The 19,093-nt window shown below is 41.7% G+C and overlaps 2 protein-coding genes across 7 annotated transcripts; one reads left to right on the plus strand and one right to left on the minus strand.

Annotated features, from left to right (window-relative positions):
- Window positions 1-3,278: 3,278 nt before the first annotated feature.
- On the minus strand, window positions 3,279-11,107 carry LOC127351391 (transcriptional repressor CTCF). 2 transcript variants are annotated; one of them, XM_051378881.1, is made up of 13 exons: window positions 10,947-11,107; window positions 8,904-9,167; window positions 8,588-8,770; window positions 8,104-8,470; window positions 7,806-7,976; window positions 7,556-7,689; window positions 7,345-7,465; window positions 7,101-7,250; window positions 6,570-6,730; window positions 6,303-6,485; window positions 6,032-6,167; window positions 5,026-5,169; window positions 3,279-4,838 (listed from the first exon to the last, which is right to left on the minus strand). In XM_051378881.1, the coding sequence occupies exons 2-13, from the start codon at window positions 9,144-9,146 to the stop codon at window positions 4,588-4,590; spliced, it is 2,244 nt and encodes a 747-aa protein (XP_051234841.1). In that variant the 5' UTR covers window positions 9,147-9,167; window positions 10,947-11,107; the 3' UTR covers window positions 3,279-4,587. The 2 variants fall into 2 exon arrangements, with proteins under 2 accessions (XP_051234841.1, XP_051234840.1); XM_051378880.1 differs by having other exon boundaries at window positions 3,279-4,841.
- Window positions 11,108-11,116: 9 nt separating this feature from the next.
- LOC127351389 (uncharacterized) lies at window positions 11,117-17,728 on the plus strand. 5 transcript variants are annotated; one of them, XM_051378878.1, is made up of 9 exons: window positions 13,225-13,282; window positions 13,939-14,079; window positions 14,193-14,296; window positions 14,429-14,891; window positions 14,985-15,077; window positions 15,159-15,195; window positions 15,453-15,524; window positions 15,612-16,997; window positions 17,084-17,728. In XM_051378878.1, the coding sequence occupies exons 2-9, from the start codon at window positions 14,005-14,007 to the stop codon at window positions 17,374-17,376; spliced, it is 2,523 nt and encodes an 840-aa protein (XP_051234838.1). In that variant the 5' UTR covers window positions 13,225-13,282; window positions 13,939-14,004; the 3' UTR covers window positions 17,377-17,728. The 5 variants fall into 5 exon arrangements, with proteins under 5 accessions (XP_051234834.1, XP_051234836.1, XP_051234835.1 ...); XM_051378874.1 differs by lacking the exon at window positions 13,939-14,079 and having other exon boundaries at window positions 11,117-13,282; XM_051378876.1 differs by lacking the exon at window positions 13,939-14,079 and having other exon boundaries at window positions 11,117-13,282; window positions 17,087-17,728.
- The last annotated feature ends 1,365 nt before the right edge of the window (window positions 17,729-19,093 follow it).

The following is a 19,093-nucleotide window of genomic DNA, read 5'->3' on the forward strand; positions in this document are numbered from 1 at the left end:
ACTTCCGGTGAGAGGTTTTCATTATAAAAGCTCCCAACCAAGCTGATGATGGATGTGGAAGCACACATATGCATCGACAACGACAAAATACATGAAGTAAAAGTATTTCAGTTACTCAAAAAAATATGTTGTCAAAACGTGGAAATGAATCTAGGGAAGCATGCGGACAGAAAGTTGGAATGGTCCGAGTACTGACCCCTGGGGTGCACCTCAAATTAAAAGGAATCACAACAAAGCACAAAGAGGTTTTTAGTTAGTCAAGTAAAGTATCATTTTTAATAATATAACTCAAAACAAAAATTATAATAATAATTAATAATATAACTCATACAACTCAAATCACAAGTTTTTCTCCGAGGGCTATATCATTTATGGAAATACTACACTCTCTATTAGACCCTTAATTTGGATGAGAGAAAAGACTTTCATGCGAAAAAAAGGAGTAAAAAGAATCTCTGCAAGTGTGACAGTAAAGGGTATCCTTTTCCAGGACAGTCAGAACAGGTGTCATGCATACAGAGTCCCCAACATATATATATATATATATATATATATATATATATATATATATCACATCACACTATGGAGAAACAGTGTAATAATAATAATGAAGCAAAAGGATATAAAATGACACAAGTATTACAAAATGACACTTATGGAAAACAGGATTTTCTAATGATCCATCACAAAATAGACATAAATTTAAACTCTATGTGTAGTGATTCCAGATGGGGAAGAGCTGCACACTTCCACACTCCCATCAAGGCTATACACCTAAAGATAACTTATGTGGTGTATGTACATATTTCTGTAATATTATCATCATAGCTGTGACAAGAATGTGTTTATTTCTACCCTACTTAAGCTGTTTCCCCATATTAAGCTTGTAAATACTCTGGCAATTCATGGGAAACAGCCATATCTCAGTTTTATGTGTGGGGGACAGTGTGACAATTTTCCGACTTTAATTCTCATAAATGTTCACAACAAGCCGTATAAAAACAACACATATCACACAATCTTGGCTATAAGCTATCTAAAACAGTCTTTCTTGGACAGATTACCTATACTCGCTGTGCATTAGAAAACCTATGACTAAGCAACCTTACAGGCAGCAATGTTACAGACTCTGTAGGAGAAAACACAGTTTTGAGCGTTACACTTTGCTGTACATTTATTTTGAAATATCGCTGCTCCAACCGGAAACCATGTTTCGGCTAGTTGCTGTGGCAACAAGGATGTCCCTCAGTCTGTCACTGTTTTCTCCGTTGCTGCCTGTGCTTCGCTGGCGACGCCACGGTGAATCCGACGGTGGGAAAAAACGGACATGATGTTTCCGAAGGAGAGGAAGGAGAAAAAAGTAACCAACGTCTCCCACAACCACAGCAGTGAAAGGTGTAGGTTCAATTTATGGCAGTTTGAGTTGAATCCATCAGGTGCAGCGGCGTCGCAGCCGTTTGTCCACATTTGCCGGAGGAGGAGGGAGGAGGAGGAGGGAGGAGGACAGCATGTGGCGCTTTCTCTTCTTCATCCTCCAGATTTAACTCAAAACAGGACGTTGCATCTGGCAACACCGAGAGTGTCGCTGTCAGTCCAACAGATTAACTACAGTGAACTAACGGTCATTAACGGTCTATAACTGCCCACCGCCGGTTGAGACTACACTGCTCGTTTTATAGTAACGTTATTTATCCGACACAGAAGTTATATGGGAATACCTTTATCGACTAACACTTGTATCAGTTTAGTGTTGGTAAAGTCCTCCTTCCACTATCATTTGTTAGAGTTAACTTTACTAATATTACCGAACTTTTTAAAGTTTTGAAGTCAGCGGTCCATTTTAAAGCCGCGCACATCACCGACGTTAAGTCAGCTAACAAGTAGCTTTAGCACCGACTCATAACAATGGTTTCCAATCCCAACCTTTTCCCTCAAGGGACCCCTTTTACATCATTTAGTAGTGAACTGACGACCCCTGCTTAAGTTACATTTACTTTATTTCACATTATATTCAAAGCTGTACAGTTATACAATAATAGTGAACCCAGTAACTGTAAGAAGTTTGTGTAAAAGCAGTGATTAGGATGAATTTAACATTAAAGCAGATTGTTTCCTGTACAGGGAACTTTTTTATAAATTTCTGTCTGTATTATGTATTCTTTTGACCATTTTAATAATCATACATACTTAATAGGCTTCTTTTTTTTTTTTTTTTTTTTTACAAATTCAGTGTTTTCTTGTCCCTCACATTTTTTGTTCTTTCAGACAATTTACATTTCTTCACAGAAGTGAACCAAATGCTGAGATATAGTCCTACTGTGTGTATTTTTTATGTTTTCTAGCACGCAGTAAAATCAAGAAGGCCTTATGACCCACTGTGAAGCTTTGGCGACCCCAACTGGCAACTATTACATGACTAGGAGTTTCCCAAACCTCAGAAACCACTAGACTCAAAATGCCAGGATAAACAGAAAACACATGGAGCCAGCTACTTCACAGTGTTAACGCCTGATGATGGAGATCTTACCTTACAGAGAAAACACTGGAAATCCACATACATCTAGCCACGTGTAATGTGAGGATTCTCTGTAATGCCGATACCTTGTGTATAGTGTCATCCAAAGCAAATAATTAGGGCTGCTACAAGTGTGAAGCTGCTGTCTCTACTGCCTGATAGCCGATGCAAAGGGTTTTTTAAATCAACAAGCAACTTGTTCAACTAAATATGTCTTTAATAATGATTTGAGGCAGATAACCCATCTTCTCTCTACCCATTGAAGCACAGTGCAGCTGTTTTATTGCTGAGAACAGAAACAATAGAACAAGTATACTGGGATACCAGTGAGGGCATTTTTAATTGGCGTCAACATGCTCTCCTCACATGATGCAAATTCATGTGACATGTCACGTGAAAAGAAGTTGGTCAGTATTTTTACATCATACTGTTCATCATATTTTTACATTTCCTGTTGGTATCAGTCAAATTTGAGATAATTAATTTTTGAATGCAGAAAGTGTCAGTGGAGGTAGTTCGGCCTAGTTTGTACTTTGCATAAGAGTCTGATAAAGCTGGACTCTGACTCATGGACTTGAGGTGAAAGGTTTAATTTGTGAGTTTAGTCAAATCCCAGTTAAAGATCAATGAAAATAAATGGCTGAAAAAGTCATTCAAATAACACATACCTGAAGAATATCAGTGTGAAAAACAGTAGTTGAGACATCCAGTACAATGGTAGACAAGCCCAGCAGTGACATACAAATGAGTGAAGATCTTGATATCAAGTCGTCCATTTAATAAAATATATTTGCAAGCAAAATACACGGACATTTCTGTGTTAGCACTCAGGTGTTTCTCAGCTAAGTTTGATTACAATGATTCAAGTCATCATCTCTTTTGCTGCAACTGTACCACTAACACATGTTAACTTCTCAGCCAAACCTGACAGATTTTAAATATCCATGATTTAGATTATTACAGCTGCAGAAACCTAAAAAGTCAATCTCAATGTCTACTTTTTTTTTTATTGGTTGTACAGTCATACATCCGGTCTCGTCTGCCACATAGTTATTAAAATATAATTCAAGCTGCTACGTAGCATTGCATTGCCAATGGTACAAAAAGGAAAACATTAACCCAAAGTGGAATGGCTACACAAGGGAGCAAAACAACGTTCTTTCCTTGAACTCATCAGTGACAATGTTTAGTACATAAGCATTATCTATGGGGTGTTACAGTAGCAAGAAAGAAGCATAAGATAAGCAGTCTATTAATCTTTTTCAAAACTATTATAGGCTTAAAAAGGGATTCACTAACCACAGAAAAAGAAACCAAAAAATAAAAATATTCAAAATATTTCATTTTTCTTATCTTGAAGTGGCTGTGATTAATGGCAGTATCATCTTCCCTTAAAGTTGCCCCTTAGTTTCTGATGTGACCTTTAACTTGAGCCTAGCAGTTTTCTGTCCAGACTGAGAGGCACATGAAGCTCTTCAGTGAGGATATTGAACATTGATTGGAATAATGGCCACAAAAAACACAAACAAACCACATAATGAGTCCACTACTATCTACGTACAACTTTAACCCAATGACACACAGGTGTATAACAAGAAGTTAAACATAAAAACAAAAGGCTTAAGAAAAAGAGATCAAAAACGTTCGCCCACATGTCGTAAAATTACATACAGTCTTGATTTACGGAAGAGGTGCCCTATGATGTTATAAACATTTAGTGGACTATTTTCCAGAAGAGATTTTGTTGTGTAGATAATGTAATGATGCTGTTTTCTACCATATAAACAGAGCTACTGAACACTACAGGCAACAATGAAAAGGCTAAAGATGCTCCGGTCAATTACAGCCACCCCAACTCCAAAGTACTGAAATATGCATTTTTTTTGGTAGGCAAATTCTTATTAAAAATTGTTTTCACTCATCCAAGTCTTTATCAATACAGGATTAAAAAGCAAATCTTAAATTACAACAGTGATGTTTCTGTTTAGGATTTAAGTGTTTGTAATCCTAAACTCCAAGAATTAAAATGAAGGTGTGATTGCGTGTGTTTACAGGTTCAGCCCTCACATCCATCACCGGTCCATCATGCTGAGGATCATCTCAGGGGTCAGATCCCCGTTAGGCGGGGCCTCCTGTGCCGTCCCCTCTTCCTGGGACAACTCCTCCATCTGAATGGTCGACGTCCCTCCACCGACCACCACCTCCTCTGTTCCATCATCGTTGCCGTCCTCCTGGTCATCTTGTTCGGCTCCAACTTCCTTCTTCACAATTATGTCATCCACCTCTCCGGTCAACTCGTCCTCCACACGGATGATAGCAGCCGCTGCTAAGAGAGTTTCAGGTCAGATTCTGGTGCCATCAGACTGAAATATGCTTTTCACACAGTTAAAACCATTTTTAAAAAGGACTTGACGTTTTAGCTATGTAGTTGTGATCAGTTTAGCAATCCATTAGAGCTATTGAGTCTACTGACCCAGAAAGAGCCAAAAGATTTGTAGTCTGTCACTTACTGTCTGGTTTGCTCTTTGGAGGGCGTCCACGTTTCCTCTTGACTGGCGGCTCCACAGGGGCTGGGATAGGGATGACTGGTGGGGCCTGTTCTACCTCAATCTCACTTAACTCCTCTTCCTCCCCTGCCTCGTCCAGTTCAGCCTCTGCACATAAAGTAGGGACATAAAGCAGATATTGACACAGGCATATTTGCTGACAATCTGACTCAATATAATAACCACCACTACAATATGTACAATGTATATGACACACATAATGTAGATACTGTATTCTACAATACAAAATGTGTTCAACTACCAAGTGACAATTAAATTCTACAGGAAAAACTGATGAAAAAAATAAAGTACAGTGAATCTAGGTTTCAATCCCATACCGATTAAAATGAGCAGCATGTTATTTTTCAGTGTTGCTAGTTAAATGTCTGTCTGACTGCTGAATTGCTAAGAGGTTTGGTTTTATGTGCTAACCTCTAATGATCCTGTACAATCTTCAGTAACCATACTGAATTATGTCGTATGGGCTGTAAGGATTCCTGTAGACCAAGTCAATATCCTGCTGAACATATTGAGGCTGATTTGGAGCTGGAGCTAATAAATGCTGCTTTTACTAAAACTAATGAAAACACAGAAAAGAGAAGCCGTAGGAGGAGATGGTGTTTATGACTACGGAACCGATTGAGGCAGATGGAGGGAATTTTCTGTGCTTGTCTAACTCTGAGAAACACGGATGAGTATGCCTCCAAATGGACCAATCACAGTCTGTCACCTTGACCTGGTTACATTTTTACAGAAGTGCATATGGTACTATGGCATACTTACAGCGTACAGTGAACACAAAAGTATAAATTGTCCTTTAGAAGCTATTAGAACAAATTGGTTTCAACCCAAACTTTTTACAGATGGTTAAATGATAAATGGGCTCTTTTGACCCATTTTGATCAAATTGTATATTGTGGTGTCAAACAGATTTGAGTAAACACAGACATAAAGCGTATGTGCACAATACCTGTGTCCTCATCATCATTTCTGGCCTGCATCTTCCTCTTCCTGCCCCGGCGGCCCTTTTTGGGTGTGGGAGTTCCATTTTCTTCGTCATCCACAACTTCACCCGTGCAGTTATCGGTATGACGCAGCATAGTGTTCTGTGGAGCGCAGACATATTACAAACCAAGTTAATAACCATGTCTGGACAGACTAACATAAGCAGTGAAGACTGCAACCACTGTTACAGATGCAAAGTCATAAAAAATGATGTGTGTGGTAAAACTCAGTCCTACCCTGCGGGTGAAGGTCTTGTTACACTTGCTGCAGACAAAGGCAGTGGGGACAAAGTTGGGATCATGGTAGCGCTTGAAGTGCATGTCCAGAAGCTGCTTCTGCCGGAATGTTTTCTCACACTGGCTGCAGGCGAACGGCTTCTCCCCAGTGTGTGTACGCTTGTGCATTATCATGTGGCGTTCCTAGGTCAGACAAAAATATACAATTTAGCATGAAAATAAATAAATGAACACCACACGCATTCTTCATATTCCTCTGACACACACCTGTCTGCAGCAGTAGTCACACTGTTCACACTTGAAACGCTTCTCATTTTTGTGGGTCTTCTGGTGTTGGATCAGAGCATATCGCTCGTGAAACACAGCATCACAGTAACGACATTTCTTTCCCTTCTCAATAAACGAGTGCTGCTTCCTCAAGTGAACACCTGGAATAGAAAACAACAAAGACATGAACATCAGCTTGATAAATCAGATTTGGCCTAATGTATGGATAAAGATTTAAAAAACTGCCAAAGCCTTCCAATTCAATACATACAGATTATTCACTCTCTTTAATGATCATGTTTACATATAAAAATATACCAATAGCAGGGAATAGCAAGTGTACACAACGTTTACATGATGTGATGACACATGATTTCTCTTACAATCATCTACATGGACATACTTCAGGGTCTTGGGCTCTACACACCCACATTAAAACCAGCCTTCACAGCTCTTGTATCATAAAAAGGCTTCTTCTGCTCCCTCTGATCACTTTAATGACAAATTAAAAGTGGCAATAACCCAACTTACCAAGGTCACTCTTCCGTGCAATGACAGTATCACAGTGTGGGCAGTGGAACTTTGCCACGTTCTCTGTGTGTTTCTGCAGAATATGCATCTTCATGGTGCCGCTCTGTGTGAAACGGGCATGGCAGATGTAGCACTCGTACGGCTTTTCACCTGCATCAAAAAAGGAGGAGAGAATTTATCAAGGTACTGTTCTAAAAATTAGGGTTAACCATCTTTCGGCCAATAGATGATGCAAGTATGTTACCTGAATGTGTCCTCATGTGTCTCTTCAGCTTGTACGTGTCTCTGCTAGCATAGCTGCACAGACTGCACTGGAAGGGACGCTCCCCTGTATGAGACCGGATGTGTCTTTTCAGCTTGCTAACCTAGAAAAAGACAGACAGAGGCATTAAAATAAGAACATACCCCAAAGTGTGTATAGGGAGAATTACAGATTGTGAGATTTGATTACTTACCTCGACACTGCAGTAGTCGCACATGGAGCACTTGAAGGGCTTCTCGTGTGTGTGTTTGTAGCGACGGTGACGCACCAACTCACCACTGGTCACAAACGCCATGTCACAATCTGTGCATTTATGCGGCCGAGTGCCTAAAGAAATGGAAGGAAGTGACAATGGAGGATCACCACAGAGGTATAATATTCTGTGTCATATTACAAACTATACCAAAATGGTTTAAAATCATTAAGTATGAATTCTGCATTACCTGTGTGTGTATTGAGATGGTTTCTCAGCAGTGTGACTGTTCTAAAGGCCCGACCACACAAGTGACATTTATGTGGTCTCTCATCTGTGTGGCTCTTCATGTGTCGGTCCAGGTTGGAGCGCCTTGGGCAGGTGTAGCTACACAGCTCACACTGGAAAGTCTTCTTTACACCTAGACACAAAAAGGGGACATATGTATTCATTTAAAATCGCCTTTTAGGATTGTAAAGAGGAACTTCACATGGCCAAAAATGTGTCCCCTTCACCATCATGTCTAGGAGGCAGGAAAAAAGTCTAACCTTTTTTCTTGATCTTGGTGGGCTTTGGTGGCTTCATGTTGCCCACAACCTTCTCAGCATTAACCTCCGACAGCAGCCCCTCCTGTTGTTCTTCTTCAAAGTCGTACACAGAAACATCCATGTCACGATCGCCCTCCCCGTAGCGCAGGCGGCTCTTCTTTCCTCCTTTCTTTCCTTTGCGCAAAGCGGTGATGGGCTGGTAGTCTGGGTCCTTGGACCATTCTGGGTCTTCTTGCTGAGACACAGGGGGCTCCATGTCTGGTTCCTCTTCTTCCTCTGCCCTCGTCCCTTGTAGCTCTTCGTGGGCTGCCTGGAGCTCCTCCTGCTCTACAGTCTCTACCTCACCATTGGCGCCCACTTTTACCACCTAAAAAGAAAACATTACAAATCATCCTATTGTGATCAGACTCTTCTTGACAAAAGGAGCTAACAGAGTATGCCAAGTGGAGGACATGACTAAAAAAAGCCCAGAGTCGTTACTCACCTGAAAGCCTTCGGGTAAGGGAAGAGTGTGACAGATAACCGGCTCTGCATCCTTGTTAGCTGATGACGCATCAACATAGGTGGCCTGAAGCCCCTCTACAGTTGCTGTTGTGACAGGTACCTGCACCAGCTGAAGTTGACCAAGACCTAATGCAGCTCCTGTCTGCTCCTCCATATTCACCACCTACATGGAGGGAGAGGAAAAAAAAAACTTTTTCAACTTGATCTTAAAGTGAGAAAATGTTTTTTTTTTTTCCCTTTTCTTCAACACAGCCATTTTACTTCAAACATTTGCTCAACCCGTGTTTTAAACAAACCTGGAGTGTGATGATTTGACCCTCATCTCCACCAGTAACTGTCACTGTGCCACCACCCTCCAACACCTCCGTCTTCATTTGCAGCAGAGTCGGGTCGAGAGCGTCCATCACCATCATCTCCATGTTACCAGTCACCTCCCCCTGTTGGGCAATGGGTGCCCCTTGCATCAAGGCCTCTCCGCCTTCTGGCAGGAGCTTTCCATCAGCTGCAGTGGTCTCTATGGAAACAACCTCGCCCTCCATGGCGACAGGTCAACCAACGTCCTTAATAGAAAAGACATTTATCAAAAACTGAGAAGAACACACGTGGGGGAAAATTCAGTTTTAAGAACAAAAATACACAGCTGAAAATGTGTGTATGTATTAATTTTATTCACCGCCTCAAGATCACTTGCCAGGACATTTTTGCTTAACTCAATTATATATGAACTCATTTCTGAACCAGCTCTTGAAAATGTTTCACGCTGTGACAACATTTGGGTACAAATGTATCAATGATTCTAAACTGTCGATAGGCCTTAGCCTTTGTTTTACTGTAAACATGTTTATGGTGGACCTGCATGGGGCGTTTTCTTGCCCACGTTAAAAGTGGGGTATGGTAAACCAATGAATTATTAATCTTACAAACTCCCCTTGTTTGTCCTCACATGCCCCCTGTAGCATCAAGTCATTATTTGCTGTGTTTTTGAGACATCCTATGTTGAAACAGCTGCCACCCCAATACAACAGGGGTCAAGACAATTACCAAACTACCAAAAATGCTCAACACAAACATACATCTCCACAGACAATGTGGACTGCCTGCTGCAGGGGATGATCCTGATTAACCAGGAAATTGAGTAGTTGGGTTTTTAAAATGTAATGAGCTCAACAAATTAGACTGCACTTCCTTTCACCCCTGATGGGATGGTAGTAGTCCTATCCACTGTAGGTGTTTCTAAAATCCCAGAAAGGCCCAGGGTGTTTTTGTCATTTTGAGTGATTAGTTTTGCATTTATTGACCTAATCAACTATTTTTGCATCCCTTACAATTAGTGTGGATCTAATAAACCCTCCAACTACAAGTCCTTACAGTATGAATGATCAAATCTTTAATTTACCTGTCCGTATACGTAGTAGCATAAAAAGTTCAAACAAGTGATTGCTGGTTGCAGTAGTAGAAAACTGGGTCAAACTTTATTGTACTTTTTAATGTTATATTCAAGCCAAACAGATAATGTCGCTCCACCACAGCATTTATCTATAATATCTATGTCCCGCGATGCACCAACAGGAGTACAATTAGCCTGGTTTACAGTGAGTTTTATATAAAATATCTCGGTACACATCAGAGAAAGCCAGGGTAGCGCTGAGTACGAGTCAGATAAAGTAGTACCTGGAGATTAGTGTGTGAACAGTGTGCTGTGAAGAAGCAACCCGTGTGAGTTTATCATACATTATACCACTATAGTATATCCTGAAAGTGAGGGAAACTTTTGCAAAGTGGCCGTGAAGGGCTTCCTGTGCTGACTAGATATTGATGAGTTGCCTGTGTTTGCCATTTTTAGCTTTCACAATCAGTCGATCAATCAATAATATCGTCCGTCGGTCGACAGTTTTAAGAACACCTAATCTATAACATGTTGTTTGTAGTTCACAGTCTAGCAGTGCAATATTACACACGGTTAAAACGAAAACAAACTACTTAAAACATCCAACTCGTGTTAGTTAACTCGGGAGGCGCGAGTACGTCTGAAAACAGGAAACAAAGGGCACGATAAGATGGACGACAGGCCTGAACTAACTTAAAACAGAAATACTCAGAAATACCGCCATCCCTCTGCAAATACCACAAAATATCAGCCACATAGCACCAAAACGCTCAACTGTGACCGGTAGTTAGAGTTTATAGACGGATTTAGTGCATTTTGGACAACGATAGAGGGAGACAAACACCCCCCGCCAGCCGCCTGCCCGGTAAGCCCTACCGTGACACCTAGAGGCCGACGACGGCTCCTACAAAAACGTTTCCGTGTTTGGAGGCAAAGTAACAGCTTCACTTACTCCCGACTGCTTCTCTCCCTCGTTATATTCACTTGGATGCTCTGTGTCTGTGGTCGCTCCCTTCAATCCCGCTGTGGCCGTCCGTACGTGTTGAGCGCCGGACTAATAATTTTCTCCCGCTTTGGAAGAGTGGGCCTTACACAAAATGGCGGCCCTCAAGAGCTAACGCGCCTGCGCAACCCGAGCTCCCAGGGGAGTAAAGGGGAGTGGTCGAGCCGCGGCTGGGGGTGATGGGCGCCAGATTTGAATTCAGGCGTGGGCGTGGCGTCCTCAATCATGTCGAGGGTGATCGATAGAACTGAGTGATTATTGATTAGGTTTCTGATGAGAGGTGCAGATTACTTTGGCCCGAGATTGACTTCCGGTCCTCCAACCAGTTCTAGCCATTGTTGAAAAGAGGCTACAAGGAACATTTTGTGACTCAAAGTAGTTGATAAAAGCAGTCACAAGAGGGCAGTATGGGTGTTGTAGGTGTAGGGCGGGCCTCACTACACACAGATAGTCGTGATTGCATCAATTGTGTCACTGTGTAGATTGAAGGTGAGATTTTTATATCCAAATAATCAACTGTATTAGTGATGTTGGGTTGCCAAACTGCAGAAAACTGGAGTATAATCTGTCCAAACAGCCACATTAGACTTCTGGACACTTTTTTATGACACTTCCTGGTCCCAGATTTACTGTTTGGTAACATTGTTAAACATGTTTAATTAGGAAAAAGCTACACAAAACTGAAACAATGTGGGACACAGGTTTGTTTGTTTGTTTATTTGTTTGTTTATTAAGATCCCAATTAGCTTCTGTATAACATTCGCTATTCTTCCTGGGGTCCACACAGTTTACATGGTGACAATACTCATCACAATACACTGACATGACACATCGTAACGCACATATACTGTAGATAAAACAATAACAATTAAAGCACTGTACAGGCAAACAAAACAAAAAGACTGGCTCTGAATGAATTTATCATATATTAACAAAAATGTCCTCATGATCTAAAAGATAAGTATCAACATTTCACCAGATTGACCATGAACCACCACTGGTTCAAGTCTGGTTGGGCACTTTTGTTGCACATCATTCCCCTATCTTACAGTTTTATTTAACCTTTTGTCATCTTATCGGTCAACAAAAACACAATTCACTGGGATACATGAGCATCTTTACAAGCATAGGCAAGATTTAATTAACATAAAAGACAAGCTTCATAAAACCAGTGTGATCGAACTTGAGAATTACATTCATAACCATAAACATTTTTGCTTTTGGTATCAATAACCTACTGTGGATATATTCTTCTCCACCCTAGTGCTAAATTAGCTGATGTCATGTTACTCCACATGGAAAACCTGGGTTGTGTTCATAAGTGGAAAGTTTTGTAGGTTGTTATGTTGTGTTGAGAGTTAACCGCTCATAACAACCTCCTAACAGTCCTAACAGCGTTTCCTTGAAATATGTAAATACTACATAAAGAACTGAAAATAAAGTGCTTCGAACCATCAGCTTTCCTGGTTTGAATATCAAATATTTAACCAGGAAACACAATTCCCATAAACTTTGCAACAAAAGCCCTCAGAGAAAAGATACATAGAAATTGGTGCTTGGTTTGCCGGTGCCTGTGACTTATTTTTCAGTTTCTGAGCAGGTCATATGGTTCATTATCAAGGTCTCTGACAACCCTCTCAAGGCTATTTAGGACAGTCTCCTCTAGTATTGGTGAGACACGTTGCTTGGAAATTTATAGGAATACCAGGGTGTGTATTTGTACACTCAAAGAATATCAAAGAATCTACCAGCCCAGCCTGTCACTTTCAGCATTTCAGAGCATCTTTTCCGCATATAAAATAAATTATTAATTTATTACATAACCAATAGAACATTTTGTTCATTTCAGCTATTTCCATTGCAGTATATTCATATATATGCACTTGTCAAAGGCTGGGATGCATGGATGAAACAAATGTGAGCGTGGTCACTTTATTCCTCTCTCTCTCTCTGCCTCTTCTTATTTTATCATCATCTTTTTCTCATGGTTCTCCTCTCAGAGGGGAGGGGGGGGGAGCAGAGAAAGGCGAGGTTCTGTTGTCAAATCTGTCAGTCTCGCCAGCCTGGCCCCTCCTACCTCAGTGGAGGCATTACATACTGCTGGTGCTCGTGCTCTTAGCAACGGTGCCTCAGCAACAGAGCCACGGCAACAGAGCTCCACGGCAACAGCGTGCCGTGTCTCCCCAATGGAGCTGCCATTGGGCGGACCAGCGCTCAGGCACTACACCCAGAGCAGACCGAGACCTCACCGACAAAAACTGAACTATCGTCCCAACAGACCGCAGGTACTGTGAAGGAGGATCAGAGAGGTTTTGTAAAAATGGAGTGTGAGGGAAAAGGTGGTGTGTGTGTGTGTGTGTGTGTGTGTGAGGAGAGAAAATGGAAGGGAGGGAGAGAGGAGAGATGTAATAGGGTACAGAGGGGAGAGGCAGGGGGAAGGGAAGGACAGAGGGGGAGTGCTGTAAAAGATGCCTGGTCCCTGCTTGAATAAGGCAGTCCCATTGTACTGGTCACCGGCTGTTTGGAGAAGCCACACTTGGTATTAGACTGAATGTCTTCTCTTGCTCTCTCTTTTAAAAAAAAGCTTGTGGCATTTGTATTTTTTCCACAGGATTGTATCAACATCTAGTGATCATCTCCATTTTCCACTGAGCTGATCATGTTGTCACAGAGCTATTAGGCTGTAGGCATATAGTCACTCCCTTGGAGCCAATGGCCAGGGAGACAAAATTCACGAAATTCCCCTGACAGCAGATCATGTAACGGTGACTTCTGCTAAATTTGTGTTCTGCAGTCAACCTCCTGGCTTTTATTGCTACTTGTGGGCACAGATGTTAATATGATCAGGATGATGCAACGCTGTACAGCTGCAATTTCGATATCACATTACCTACATTGGCAAAATGAGTTATCCTGCTTTCATTCTGCATGTTAAATCCAGTGACGCCCCCCCATTGTACGTTACTGAGCAACTGACTCCCAGGAGACTGGTTTGTAGCATGACTGGATGAGAGATTCAAACCAAAATATACCTATAGAGGCAGAAGAAACACTAGTGCCAGAGTGTGTGGGTTTTTCCGAGGTGAGGCTTATGTAATGTAAAGTTACGTGTGATTCAAGTTTCTCTTCAACATCAGTTTGTTTGATCTTTGGTGTAAAATGTTTGTGCTTTCTGTGCATGTGTTTGGTAATTAGGAGACAATAATTGAAAGTGACAATGAAGTACTTGAGCTCATGGGGAGGGTGGATGAAGGAGTTGAAGAGTTCTTTACTAAGAGAGTACTTCCTACTGATACACTGTGAGTATCACCCGCTGCCAAATAAGCAACTTTATAGTTCCTTAATATTTGGATCTAGATCCTGACACACTGCTTTGATAAACTTATACTAAAGACACACTGTATTGATTTGATATATGATCCCTCATATAGAAAAAAGCAAGATGAGGAATCTATCACAGTGCACGAAGTGGCTCCTGCCAGCGCTGTCCCTTGTCCACCCCCGACAAAAACACTCAGGAGGAAGCTCGGTGATTTCTTTACTCTCAAAAAGAGACGAGGCCTGAAGTCAGAACCGAGCCAAGAGGGACGTCCCAAAAAGGCCTCTATCGCTGATTTCATCCGCCCGCTCAGGGAGGTCGCCAGAGCCGAGAAAGAAAAGGAAAAGGACCGAGTGAAGGAACATGACAAGGAAAATGAAAAGGAGAAAGCGAAGGAACATCCCAGCGCTCTTACTGGAGAGTCAGCTGTTCAGGAGACACCTGTTTCTGGTGCTCCGCCACTGAGGGGAGAAGCGGTGCCTCCCCGCCGAGCTCTCAGAGAGGGGAAGTCCCAGTCTCTCATTTTGCTGTCTGGATCAGCAGCAGGGACTACTAATGCCAGAAACACTGCAAAGGTCAGTGCTGGTAGAGTTTAATTCATACATACATTTAGATATCAGTAGATACGTTTTGAAGAGCCCTCATTAATCTGCTGTTCCTGATTTCAGAAGCAATTCGAAGGCCAACATAGCTTTGAACAGAAACTCCATCTCATGCTCCAACGCATTGGAGTTTCCAAAGCCCAGCCAGGAGAGACCCAGGTATGTGAATGTGGATGTCTGGTGAATTTAGTTACTGTAGGAGTCTTCACATGTGTTTAAATACCTGTTTTATTCTTGTAGAATCAGGAGGGAGAGATGAAAAAAGCAGAATCTGAAGGTATGTCCTTTTATCTATTTGATGTTTGATATGATCAAACTCTCTCTGCTCTAGCTTAGTGTTAATGAAGCAAAATTAATCTTTGAAGTTCAGGAATTTGTATCAGAAGAAGAGGCTTTTTGACATGGATCATTTTCTCCATTATAAGGATTTAATAGCTCTTTGGGCTGATAAGACTGTTCTCTATCCATTATAGGGACATAATAGTGAATTAATTCCTCTGGTAAAATAAGATGTAAATGATCTTTGTGCCTCAGGTACTATCATTGACAGTAAACCTGAGCCACCACCTACTTTCACAAAACCTCGAACGATGTCTGCGTCATCAGGTAAAACACACACACACACACATTCACTCTCTCATGTCCAGTATCACAGGCTAAATCATTTGCATCATTTTATTTTTCTTTTCATAGACACAAGGCATCAAATTCGCCCAAGTGTGTCAGCACATGAGTCAGCTGGGAAACCTGCTTTGCTTCCAAAGCCAGTTCTCAAGCCGGGTCCACCCCCGACAACATCTGGCCGCAACACACCTGAGAACGAGCTAGCCCAAATACAGGAAGGGGAGACAAACACGCCCACTAAATCGAGTCCAACTGCAGCTCCATCTACCCCGGCTGCTCCTGCCCTCACTGACACCACCACCCCTTCTGTACCAACAATCTCAAACTCAGTCCCTGACTCAACCGATTTTACAATTTCCCCTTCAAGTACTGTACTGCCCTCTGACACAGATATATGCACTGACTCTGTTAACCCCGCTGCAGCAGCTACAACACCCACGAATGTTACAGAGCTCGACAACACACCTTCTATCAGCGAAACTAACGCCACTACCACTGAACAACCCACCACTACCTTTCTGACAACCCTTACGAGCACCACTACACCCACAGAGCCCCCCGCCACTGTCTCAGTTACTTCCACTTCCATTACTCCAAGCCTCTCTGTCACTTCCAGCTCAACGATAACTACGCCTTCCATTACCATCTCAGAAACCGTTGCTGCTCCCAGCAATGAAAGCCCGGTTTCCACAACATCAACAAATCTGTCAACTTCATCGACTCTCCCAGAGCCGAATGGCATTCTCTCAGTTGATGCTGCTCCTGCTGCAGGTGGTGATGCAGCTATTTCTCTCACCACCGCAGCTTCTTTACCCTCCACCAGCGTATCAGATATGTCTACTACCACCAATTCAGTTACTGAAGCTAGTGATGATTCCACTTCAGTTACCTCTGCCAGTTCTCTAACCTTAGTTTCATCAGTCACTAAAACAACATCTCCACCCCCTGATGCCCCTGACGCCCCCATTACCTCTTCCTCCTCTCCGGCCTCTTCTGCCCTTCCTCCCACCAGCTCCACCTCTTCCACCACCACCGCCACTACAAGCCCAACATCCACCGACTGCATGGACTCTACTTCCATCATTACTCACTCAGCCATCCCTAGCCCTGCTGATATCTCTGTTCCCTCCACTTCTTCCAGTGAGACAAACCCTACAGACACCACTACCACCACCACCAGTTTAAACCGTGCAGACACCACTTCCACCCCCAGTTCAGCAAACGCAGCTGCAATTAGCTCCCCTCTCCCGACTGACTCAGACCCCCCCGACACTAACAATATCAGCACTACCCTCACACCAACTAGCTCTGGCCTCCCTGTTACCGATAACTCAAGTGCTGCTTCTCACCATTTGACCAGTCCAGCGCCCTACAATGATAGTCCAGGCCAAGATAACGATGTACAGACACCTCCCGAAGAAAGATCCAGCATAGAGCTTGCAGAGAAGAGCGCAGGTAAGTTTTAAGTAGTATGGAGTATGTAATGTGTGCTTGCATGAAGGCAAGTATTTGTAATTACTGTGATTTTCTTCTCTCAACAGCAGACGAGGAGCTTGATACGGTTCAAAAGAGCAAGCAGGCTGAGACAGATGAGAGCAAGAAAGTCATCGATGTCGGGAATGAGAGCGAGAATGAAAAGGGGAAACCAGCTCTGGTCAGCAGCGACTTGATGAGGAAAGAAGTGCAGGAGGAAAGTGTGAAACCTGAAGAAGACGCAGTGAAAACAGAAGGGGGAGTGGCTGAACCTGCATCAGGGAAAGAGGGTGAGCTGTATAGCGATGAGGGGGTGACAAGTCAAAAACCAGAAGAAACCAAGTCAGAGGGTGTGAAGTAATTCAAAAATCAACAAATTCATAAACACGGGACCAACTACTGTGACGGGGTAGGAGAGGCCACAGTAAAGGGTAAAGGGGGGCAGATGATCCATGGCACTTCCTACAGGGACCACCACATTAAAGCAGCACACCACAAAGGGTGGGCCACTGGACCAAAGAACTGAGATCCCCTTGGTGTGATGTAATCAACAAATCCAGCAGTGTCTTTGTCCTTTTTTAACTTATGTTTGAATTTTTGCATTGCACGTATGATTATGTACCATAAGACAACTACTGTGGTAAAATACACCATGTTTACAATAGATGGATAAGAGACATAGTTATGACTATTAAATGGAATATTGAATTGAATGAGTCATTCCTGCTGTTTGTGTGTGAATACATTATTTCTAACACATTTATGCTTTTTGACAAGAGAATCGTAACTCAAGGGACACTTACTAGTTGTTCCTAAAGTGTATGGGCTCTTCAGTTGCCATGGATATGCAGTTGTTATCACAGGGGCTCTTATATCATTGTCTCTGGCCTTTAGTGTCACATTTAGTCCATTGAGTCCATCTGCAGAGGAAGACTGTGAGATGTTTTTGAAAGACCTGGAGAAAAGTCAGCTAATAGTTGACCTTGAGACGATAAATGAGAGTTGGTATTTTTCATTTGTTTTTTTAAAATTTAGTTTTATTTCTTTAGTTTCCAGAGTTCGATCCTTTCAGTTTAGTTTTTTTTTAATTTCAAAATGTTTAGTTTTTATTAGTTTCAGTAATAAGTAGTGGTTTATTATTATTATTATTATTATTATTATTATATGTGGGGTATTTGTGAGGGGCAAGATTTAAGATTTTCAGAATAAGTATAATAATACAGACATTGACTCACAGTCATGTAGACGTCCCTCAATAAACATTCTCCAATGACTCCTCATTCTTGTGTTTGTGTTGACAAATTTGACCAAATTAAAAGACTACAACTAAAGACATTTTCTATATATTTTTATTTTATTTTTGTATGTACACAATATTGTTTCAGTTAGTTTTACTTTTATTTCTGTTGACTAAAATGTTTATAACACCTATTATGTTTTTAGTTTAGTTTTAGTTAGCTATAAAACCTTGATTCTTCCTTTATACCTCACAAAATAGGGCATCAGTCCTTCCTTAGAGGCAGACAGATCTTATAATATAGATAGATAGATAGACAGATAGAGAGAGATAGATAGATAGATAGATAGATAGATAGATAGATAGATAGATAGATAGATAGATAGATAGATAGATAGATACTTTATTTATCCAGAGGGAAATTCAAGTATCCAGTAGCATAATAGCACATTACATACATTAAACATACATTCAAATTAAAAATAAAATTGACTTATAACACAGTAGCCCCAGTAAACAGTGTAAAACAGTAAGCAGTGCAAATGGAGGTAGACTAAGAGTTGTTGTACAGTCTTATGGCCAGTCTGTTGGTGGAACTGGATTGAGAAAGCAGTCCGCCACTAAACACACACCCACACACACACACACACACACACACACACACACACACACACACACACACACACACACACACACACACACACACACTATAGGATAGTTTACAGTATCAGGTCTGGTTGATAAAAAAAAACAACAACCTTCATTTCCATGTACCACAGATAAACAGCAATAATTGTCTGTGTACAACAACATACAGTAAGAAGTACACCACTGCTGTTCA

Source organism: Dicentrarchus labrax, unplaced genomic scaffold (assembly GCF_905237075.1).
Source record: "Dicentrarchus labrax unplaced genomic scaffold, dlabrax2021, whole genome shotgun sequence".
Lineage (NCBI taxonomy): Eukaryota > Metazoa > Chordata > Actinopteri > Moronidae > Dicentrarchus > Dicentrarchus labrax.